Source organism: Abramis brama (genome assembly GCF_963993115.1).
Source record: "Abramis brama genome assembly, chromosome: 16".
Classification (NCBI taxonomy): domain Eukaryota; kingdom Metazoa; phylum Chordata; class Actinopteri; order Cypriniformes; family Leuciscidae; genus Abramis; species Abramis brama.
Window position 1 is genome coordinate 19719034 of NC_139978.1, and position 10754 is coordinate 19729787.

At 37.2% G+C, this 10754-nt stretch overlaps 2 protein-coding genes across 2 annotated transcripts in view; one reads left to right on the forward strand and one right to left on the reverse strand.

The window, feature by feature from the left end:
- Positions 1–1719: 1719 nt before the first annotated feature.
- On the reverse strand, positions 1720–3484 carry htr1aa (5-hydroxytryptamine (serotonin) receptor 1A a). The gene has a single exon (XM_084087021.1). The coding sequence runs from the start codon at positions 3381–3383 to the stop codon at positions 2181–2183; it is 1203 nt and encodes a 400-aa protein (XP_083943147.1). The 5' UTR covers positions 3384–3484; the 3' UTR covers positions 1720–2180.
- Positions 3485–6966: 3482 nt separating this feature from the next.
- The window catches only part of rnf180a (ring finger protein 180a), a 4865-nt gene continuing 1077 nt past the window's right edge, over positions 6967–10754 (forward strand). Inside the window, exons 1-2 of the mRNA XM_084138751.1 lie at positions 6967–7682; positions 10239–10272. Of these exons, the coding sequence (XP_083994877.1) occupies positions 7083–7682; positions 10239–10272 (634 nt within the window). The 5' untranslated portion in view covers positions 6967–7082. The remainder of the gene's footprint in view (positions 7683–10238; positions 10273–10754) is intronic.

Genomic DNA, 10754 nt, shown 5'->3' on the forward strand with positions numbered 1-10754 from the left:
TCTTCAGTTCAAACCATAAACGCATGCTGTCCACACAAGTGGACATCTGAAAATCTCTTTGAAAAATGTGTAAAAAAAAAAAAATTAAAATCTTGTTTTACATGAGTTGTCCTTTTAATACGTACATGCAACAAGGTCATGTGCAACAATCCAACAATTATCACAAATTATCACACAGATGTAGTTTGTAATGATTAGTTCCTATATGCTTTTAACATGCAGGGGAAGGATCCATCAGAGCATGCTGTGTAAGAGCAAGGAAGTGATGATTCATAGGTCTTTGGCAATGTATCACTTTAAAAAAGAAAAGAAATGACAAACATGCAGCTAAATCTCTTCTTCTTAATGCTCAGAAATGAAGGTCAGCTGAGTAACAGCTATACTGTAGTCTCTAGACTGAGACTTTCCTCGGAGGAAGAGAGTGAGGATGTTCTTTTTACTTGTCATTTAGCCTCACAAATAGTTATATCAAGGTTAGAATGACCTTGTGATTGTCCCTCATGGCCATTTCAATTTACTTCAGGGCACAAGGGGGAGGAATTCATATTGTGCCTTTCCCCTATAGTTTCCAATCAAGCCAAAGTTGGTGGCTGGTCATTTATAACTTTGACAGGGGGGCATGACCACTGTCATCAACAGTGGTGGTACATTTAAAAATAAATGTCACAAGTGAAAATGGTTCAAATTAGTTCATTATGCGCTAAAGGAGTGAATCAGCAAAATTTCACTCCAGCAGAGGATATTACCACGAGTGCTTTGTGTTCTTTCCCAATATCCTTTGTCTAGTTATCAACGCTGTCATCTCATCCGAACGGCCTCGTCCGTCACATGGCAGTGTGTCAGTAAAACAGCACCTTTACACATGTAGGAGGAAAGGCAAATCATAAACATTACATTGGGTATTTTCCATTTATCTTTTCTGACATTTATATTTTGCCAAGGTTCTATGTGGGCAGAGCCTTAGGATGTTATTTGAATAACATTTCTGCACCATTGCCTCTCCCATCACTGTGCATGCCATGTGGCCACTCGAAAGATACATTGAAAATGTCATTGGAAGTGGAGGAGGTTCTAAGGACTAGCTTTAAAGAATTAAACATCTGGAGAGACATGTTAAGGATGTTTGGGGTGGCGTAAGCCAATTCGATTTACGAGAGGAGGTTTATATCGATAGCTGAAGTCATGATAGTTGCCTTGGACTTAATTGAGGGTATTAGGCTCTTTAAGCCTGTGGAGGGTTGTAATTTTGAATCACTTGAACTGGTTTACAGGTTCTACATTAGTTTTATTAATGCAGTGTGGCACGACTGCAGTATTAGAGGAACAAATGCCTAGCTGTGCCCGATGCAAAAAGATCATTGTGTGCATCTCTGACATTCAACACATGCTTTACATGCTTTATAGCTTTATTATCTATGTGCACATATTTTAATTTTATGTCCATGTGCAAATTAAACATCTTTGACTTCAGAGAAGCTTCTTTATGTGCCAAACGAAGAAAAAAAGAGCATAATAATCCTTTTAGCGAGTTCCTTTTGTAAGACTGCATTATACTAACTCATTTATGAATATGAATATATAATATAGATATAATTTATATTTTTGTTCATTACTTTCTTGAATTGTACATCTGAATGTGGTAATGTGTACATTTCCCTTGCAAGCTTTTTCCAACCCTTCCCAACTGCAATGATTCAAATACAGTGAATTTTTTGTGATGTAGATTTATGTTTTTATTTCAAGGTATTTCCAGTCAGTCTATATCATATAAGAAAACTCTGCTGAAAACAAATAGATGTAAGAGAAATGATTTCACATTACATTTTTCTACATTAATAATCTGCTGGATATTGGTGTCTCTGTGTGCTTACAATCCCACCAACAGCTCCTTGCTCTGAGAAAGGTGCCTTTCATCATGTACAGTATAAAACAAAAGCATTTTTAAGGGCTTTATTGTTTAATGCACAAGCTCAGCTGGTCTGAGAGTCTTGATCTAATCTGAATCCATCCATGGTATATGCACATTGTGTTGTGGTGAAAGCAGATGAACTTCACAGATAAACAAATACACAAGGACAGAGCTCTAACTCTTCTTGTGCTGAAGTACTGTCCATTAATGCCTCTAGAGCAGTTCTTTAACAATCAATATCTGCATATTAGCCTCCATCAGATAGCTTCGTTCACTGTCTAATACATTTGCATTTCAAGATCTTCTTAAATGCGTTCTGGAAGTCTTTGTTAAAATACGCATATATGATGGGATTCAAAAGTGAGTTGGAGTATCCGAGCCAGTTAATGACTGCCCTCAGCCACTCGGGCATAAAACAATCTTGACAGAAAGGCAAAACAAGCGCCACGATGAAGAAGGGCAGCCAGCAGAAAATGAACGTGCCCATAATGATTCCCAGAGTCTTGACCGTTTTGCGCTCTCTGGCCAGAGCCACTTTGCGCTTCGCTTCTGTGTTTTTCTCGCTTCTGTTCTCGAAGCACGGCTGAGGGTTGTTGGGCAGGCTCAGGTGGTTTTTGGAGACGGTTTGAACTTCTGTGATCTCGAACGACTCTCCGTCTTCCGCGTGTTTCAGCGCTCCGTTTACGCACAGTTGCGGCTCCACGCTTCGCCTCCAAGTTTTGCCCAGCTCGCTGTTCGCCTTCCTCGGGAAAAGCGCCGGAGACACCGCGAGGCATTTGTCCGCGATTTTGGCTTTCTCGGGTTTCTTCACCGTTTTCCTTATACGAAACCTCGCCGCTTTGAATATCCGCCCGTAGAGGACCAGCATGAGGATGAGGGGGATGTAGAAAGCTCCAAAAGTTGAGTAGATGGTGTACCCGTGGTCTTGGCTGATTGTGCACGCGTCGGGGTCTGCCCGGTCCTCTGGTTTCCTCCAACCCAACATGGGCGGAATGGAAATGGAAAATCCTATTAGCCAAGTGAGGCTGATCAAGATAGCCGCTCTTCTGGGGGTCCTTTTATTCACATAGTCTATGGGATCGGTGATGGCCCAGAACCTATCCAAAGCGATTGCGCACAGGTGCAGGATGGAAGAGGTGCAGCACAACACGTCAAGAGAGATGAATATATCGCACATCTCCTGTCCCAAAGTCCATTTGTTCAAAACCTGATACAGGGCTGCCATGGGTAGTACCAGCACCGACACCATGAGGTCTGTGACTGCCAGAGAGCCGATAAGATAGTTGGCCACATTCTGAAGCGATCTCTCCAAGGCGATGGCAGCGATGACACACGCGTTTCCCAATATGGCAAACAGAATTAACGCAGCCAGGAAAAGCGAGCCGATTATTTGGTAACACAGAGCAACTTCACTAACTGTCGTCTCGTTCCCGCTCCAGTTTTGGCTTTCTGTGGTGTTGTTGTAACTCTCCATGGTGAGAGCGGTCACTCAGAAACAGTCCCTCGCGCCGGTCACCTCGCTGCTCTGAAGACGCATGGCGGGCTCCGGGCTCAGGAAGTGCCGCACGCTCGAGCTGCGATCATTGGCGCCCAGTGACGAAGTGAATTCATTTATACGAGACGTGCTAAGTGCGTCAGAGATGGTTGAGAGGTTGGCGCGCGCACTTTGCAGAGCTGTCGTGCAAGCTTTAAAGTAGTACAAAGTTGTATTTAGGATATGAGCTATTCTGATATGTTTTGAGATATTCAACAGTTGATGTTGTGAAAGTTGAGCACACAAATTCAAGAACGTGCTTGTTCAATTGTTTCTTGGTTGTCAATTAAGGCACAATTATGAAAATTGTTTTTTTAACAGCCCTCTAAAACTTTTATATTTGTTTATTTTATTTTTGCAGTGCTAAACTAATAGCACTTTTTCCAACCAATGAAAAATATCAGCTTGAAATATATCTGGAAGAAAAAAAAGTTGAAGAAAACAAATGGCTATATAAGTTAAATGGTTGGAAAGAAAAATGAAAAAAAAAAAAAACATTCTGTGAACAACTAATGAATTGAAAACGTATACAAATAATATATTCATTAGTATATGCTCATTGCAAAACTGACAGTATAATATGCCAGTATAATGACGATGCTTTCGAATATCATTAACAGTTTGATGATTATTAGAATTATTAGAATATACAATCTGTGACTTGTAGAGATGCATCAGAAAAAAACACTTTCAGCACCATGGACAGATCCATGTTACCCAGAACGGAAATCTGCTGCCATCTGGTGAAAGCATGGCAAAAAGATGAAAGAACATTTATGACGGCGAAGTATAGAACGAGACCCCGTTTCCTAACGACTTAGATCACTCTCAACACCATGCAGCATAGATTTTCTCTCAAAAGCGCTTGAATATAAATAATATCAATACATTTATAACTCTGGCTATAGCAAAGCCGACAACATACTCGGATGATTAAAACAGAAAAGGGTTTGAGAGCATGATTTCGAAATGGATTATTAATATTAATAAACATTACATCATATAATGCCTAACCCATTATTACCTTATGCAATGACATTCAACTTGAATGTCTCTTTGGTTTAAGTTGTTTACATGTTTTAATCTTTTAGCGTTATATTTTTCTATCATTTAAATTAAAAATCAATATTTGAATAGTCTATTAATGTTTAATATTTACAATGTATTTTGTTTAAAAATTGCATTAAATTGATTTAACCCTTTCACGCATAGTGGTCACTACAGTGGACAGCTATTAAAAAAGCATTTTCTTGAATTTGCAGGGGTTTTATGGCAAAGTTGCACATCAGCCTCTTCATTGGACCCTGGTGCATCATCCTATAAATTGCAACCAAGTGGCAAGCCTTTGTTTCGATTTTTCCCCCCTCCAAACCAAGATGGCCAATGGTCAGTCAGACATGCCAAGTTGCTCCGGAATATCCACCCATTCCTTCTATCCTATGAGACTCTTGTAGGTAAAAAAAATATTGCAGCATCAAGCAATATCTAATGAGTCATATCGCAGTAAAATTTTCCAAGTTTTGATTTTAGATTGAGAGAAAACTCTGATTAATCACATGTCCACTGTAGTGGACGTCATGCATCAATTGCTATATTTCAGCTACAATTCATAATTATAATGTGAATATTGTTTTTGAAATTTAAAACTTAAAAACTTAATCTGCAGTGACTTTTTTTACTGTAAATAAATGTACTTGTATTATTAGAATGTAATTTTCATTGACATCAAAAAAAGTCATGTGATTACATAATGTATGACACTTGTAATGCATTACTTTACTTGTTAGATCAAAAAGTAATCTGTTTTCATAATGCATGTTACTTGTAATACGTTTCTTTACTCATAACATCAAAAAGTAATCTGATTACGTAATGCATGTTACTTGTAATGCGTTTCCTTACTCATAACATCAAAAAGTAATCTGATTATGTAATGTGCGTTATTGTAATGCGTTTCTTTACTCATAACATCAAAAAGTAATCTGATTACGTAATGCATGTTACTTGTAATGCGTTTCTTTACTCGTTACATCAAAAAGTAATCTGATTAGGTAATGCACATTACTTGTAGTTAATTACTTGTTAGATCAAAAAGTAATCTGATTAGGTAATGCATGTTACTTGTAACACATTACTTTACTTGTAACATCAAAAAAGTAATCTGAATGCGTTATGCATGTTACTTGTAATGCGTTATCCCCACACTGATCATTTCAGATGAGATTGAAAAAAACGTATCACTAGGTTTTCTCAGAGGAGGGCTATGATAAAAATGTGTCCATCTTGAACATAATCAGAATTATCAGCTAATAGGGGTAAATATCCATACTCTGGTGCACTGGAGGGAGCATCTGAGTGGTTTCCACAGTTGTACCTTGACAGGCTGTAGAAAATTCTGATGGAATCACGTCCTCATGTTCTGATATCAAAGATGCGCGATGTGCATTGACTTGTATGAAGTTGTATGAAGCCTTTGCAATATTTTGCATTTATATTTTTTGTATATATTTTATAGTTTTCACATGATTTGATATAATTGTATTGATTAGTTTGTTAAATTCACATACTTTATGTGTTTGATTATTGTCTTATATTAAAAACACAGTGTATCTTCAGTTTAAATCAACCACATGCTGTCCACTCAAGTGGACATCTGAAGATCTCTTTGAAAAATTTGTAAAAAAATAAAATAAAAATCAATTCTTGTTTTTCATGCCCTAAGAGCAATAAAAACACATAGGAAAAAAATCCTGACTGAGGTTATCATAATTCATGCATGAAAGGGTTAACATTTTCTTGAAATAACCTACAACAAATCCATTGTTATCCATTGAAATGTACATTAAAATTAAAATGTTAAAATTAAAGGATCATTATCAAAATATATCATGCATTTTATATTAATATACATTTTACACACATTTCTATATTGCTATATATATATATATATATATTATTTTATTTCATATTATATTATTATGTAATATTTAATTCAAAATATTAAAACACACGCACACACACACACACACACACACACACACACACACACATATATATATATGTATATATATGTATATATATGTATATATATATGTATATATATGTATATGTATATATATGTATATATATGTGTATATATATGTATATATATGTGTATATATGTGTGTATATATATGTATATTTTGTGAAAAGAATTGTTTACTTGCACTTGTAACTTAATCACTATAGTAATAAAGCTCCAAGAATAAGACCACACAAACTGTATGAAATGAGCACATGTTTCGTTTCAGTCAGCATGACTCATATTCCCATATGCTGCCAATTGTTCAGATAGAAAAAGAGCTGACCATGTCTTTTGAAAAAAGTTGGTCTAGTTATTTCACCTAATTTTACCACCCTTATAACAATGCATGCATTGTGAGCTGTTTGAATTCTATAGGCCCCTAGAGACAATTGGGTCGCTGAACTGCCACTATTTAGGGGGCTTTACCTTTGTCAACAGTGCAAAATGCCTCAGGGGGCCAGTATGTTCCTGCTCACCTCTTCAACAATGAACTCAAATGTTTCCCGTTCTGCTGCAGAGTTGGGTGCAGTGGGGGGGGAGGACTCGTTTCGCCAGTGAGTTGTCTGATCTCGGAGATGGGCTCACATGGAGGAGAGGATCGTGGGCGTACGGCTGAGGCCCTGTGCTTGGAGGTCAGACCCCTGCAGAGGGCCACACTTGGAGTCAGACTTGTCCACAGGAAAGCGTTCAGTCTGGACTATATGGATACCCGTCGAGAGGCTCACTACAGGGGGCGACACTCCCCACGAGGATTCTCTCATCTGCTCTTTCCAGACTGTGATGTCCTTACTGGACATATGCTGAGGTCCACAGCCAGCCAGCAGGCCTCCACTTCCCCATGCCATAGGATAAGCCCTCCTGCTCAGCCTCCCTATAGTAGGGCTATGATGCTTTCGAGGAGGTCCGATCTTGATCCTGTTAGATCGGATATTATCAGAGGCTCTCGCGAAGATCAGGGAGCAGGCAGCTCCTTCAACCACAGAGCTCCTCTGATGTCTCTCAGCAGCTCTGAGGAGGAACAGGAGGTTGGCAGAGTGACTTCATCCCTGCTCACACCTACTCCCACTGGGGAACGCAGGCTGAGCAAGAGAGAGAGGAAACGACTGAAGAGCCTGAGGAGGAGACAGAGGAGGAGAGAGCACTGCAGACAGAACCAGCAGCAGGAGAACGTACAGGTGAAGCATAAACACACACTTTCAAAAGCAGTTCAAGCTGGGATTGATGAATGCTTTTCTGTCAGGATATTATTGACTCAAGAGCTGCAATTCTAGAGAAGTGAGAATATAAGATCAGCTCCTTTGCAATTAATGCAAGTCTCTGTCTATCAATTGTTCTTGAAATGAAAAAGACAATGCATTAACAAACTTAAGATGATATACTTTGAAGTTTTCTATAAAGTTTTTTTCCGTAAAGTTGGTGCCAAAAGATTAAATTAATATATAAATAAATACCGTGGTTGGTTAATGAAAAAAATGAATATAATTCATTTATTATTCGTTTTTGTGAGTTGATGAAAAGCTAATTGATTTAATCATAAAAATGTCAAACATAAAGAAATAATTTTAAAATAAAAGAAATGGGGAAAAAGTGAAATATTTCATTTGTTTACCTGCGTGTCGTGTGGTCTTTAACCAAAATCAGAGAACCGTGAACATGCAAATAAGTTGTGAAAATACTAACTTAATATTTCAGAGGGTACTTCATAGAAATATTTTAGGTTAAAAGAGTTTGGCTGACAAACGGAAGTATTATCTCTGAGGTCGATAATATATCAGCATCGGAGGTCTATTAGGTCTATTACTTTTATGATAAATATGAAACTTTTGACGTGGTCTCTTGAAATGAGTTTTCAGTTAAAACAATGGAAACACAATGGTACAATGGATACACTACCCAGAATAACAAGTAACTGATTGCAGATAATAATAATAATAATAATAACAATAATAATAATAACAATAATAGGCCTACATATGAATTTTGTTATTTTTGTTTCAGTGTTTGTTTTGTTGCTAGACTGATTATTTTCTGTTGTGCTGGACTTTTTCTTAAAATATTTTTCTCAAATTAATATTTATTAAAATTAAAATAATATATTTTGCAATAATAACTGGCTTGCACATTATCCCTTTCATGCATTCATATATTTAAACATATTATTCACTGCTTCTTCCTTTTTTTTTTCTTTTTTTTTTGCTAGCACAATATAAAGCTGATTGATCACTCCTGGATCATTAACACAGAATGTATAATTTTCCGGCAGAGGGCACCTTTTAACAATCAACAGGTTCTGCATTAGGGATTCTCAACTCAATGCAATAAACCCATTCACCAGCATTAACGCTCACTGTATCACTGTTGTAAAATTTCAAGTGGATGTTTCTCTTCACACTGATTAATCTTTAAAGCACAACAGCCCAAAGTGTCTCATAAGAAATCACAAACCATAGACAACTGCTCTTAGAAACCACTGGTCCAGTAATTCACTGGTTTTGGTCTGATTACTACAGCCTACTCAAATGCAATGATGTCTTTTGCTCCTTCATTTCTAATTGTCCAGTGGCTAGAAGAGGGGTGAATTGTGATTTGGCAGGAGGAGGAAAGGACCCTTCATAAAACAGTGAAGAGAAACATAAATCCTTCCAGTTGTAGGCAGTTTTCCCCTTTTTGGAGAGCACACAACATCTTTTTGGTACAGTGTGGCATGGCATACCAGTTAAAATACTCTTGTTAATTATTTATTTAACAAATTTGCATAATGCCTACCTACTGTATGGTCTCCATTGGCTGTGTTGGGGGTAATGCTTTACAAGTAACGTGAGTTACGTAATCAGATTACTTTTTTCAGGTAGCTAGTAAAATTTACAGCAAATACCTGAGTTACTTTTTCAAATAAGTAACTCAAGTTACTTTGTTTCCCCATTTATTGGACTGAAAACCTGTCCTCATGTTGAGGGAAATCGGGAGTAAGTGCAGACGCGTTGTGTGCGCTTTGTAAACATGATGGTTATTGTAGTTCTATGACTAAATGTGAGCATTCATCTCACTTGCACAAAACAGATTCAATTTTCCTCCAAAATTAATAAAAACAGTGAAATACAAACTCAGAATATTACGCAAACTGCAATAATGAAATATGTTAAATAATACAAATATACTTTGTGTATTTATTGTCACTTTAATAACTAATGTCTTTGCTGACCTTCAGTTATCCAATTCAACCGTACAATAAGCAAAAATTACTTTTTTATTGCTGAAGCTGAAAGATTTGTTTGAGCTGCACCCTATACTGAGGCTTATTCATTTCACTTTTGGTGTGAAAAGGCATTACGTTTGCCAATAAAAATATATAACTTTTTTTATTATTATTAAAAAACAAACAAGCAAGCCCAGCCCAAGTGAGAAAAAGTAGCACATTACTTTCCATAAAAAGTAACATAAAAAACAATTAGAAACTTTTTTAGGGATTAACACAATATTGCAACGCATTACTTTTAAAATAACTTTCCCAAACACTGTTCAATAGCTGCCTGTTGAACATCTTACTTTAACACACCGTCAAAACACTGTTGTTGTAGCTGAGGCTAACATGTCGAGAAGATGCTGTTTTATGTGCTGCGAAAGCAAATCTACTTTGCATGTAGTTCAATAGGATGAGGATGTGGACTCGGGCTCAAATTGATATGGTAAAATCAACGGCATTGTTACTATTTGTATCACTGTGTGTACAGGTGAGGGAGCCTCCAGAGCTGAAATTCAGATATGGTAATTAGGCGTTTGGTTTCCAACACATGCTGAAAGCAATACACCAATCACAACAGACTGGGCCATCTGACCAATCAGGACCACAGCAGGTTCTCAGTAAAAAAGATGAAGTTAGAATCCTTTAGTGAATTGAACCATTTCATACTCTGTGAGAAAACAGTTGATACTTCAATGTAAATTGTGAGAAAATTAAGTGTTTTTTGACCTTGGAAGCATGCAAACTAATGGAGACATTAAAACAAAATTCCATGTGATGTCCTGGGTTGTCAAGTGGGATGTGGAGACTTTTATGAGATGTGTATTTGGTGTTAATGACACAACTAGGGAAAAAGGAGCATGGTCTCTGGAGGTCCCAAATGGCGGGAGAACTGTAATTATGCGGACAGCCCCTATGCATCAGAGGAGTCTTGTGCTTAATAGTCCATCAACCAAGTGTGTTAAAGGTCAAGTTAAAACACTGTTTATACGAACCATCAGCATAA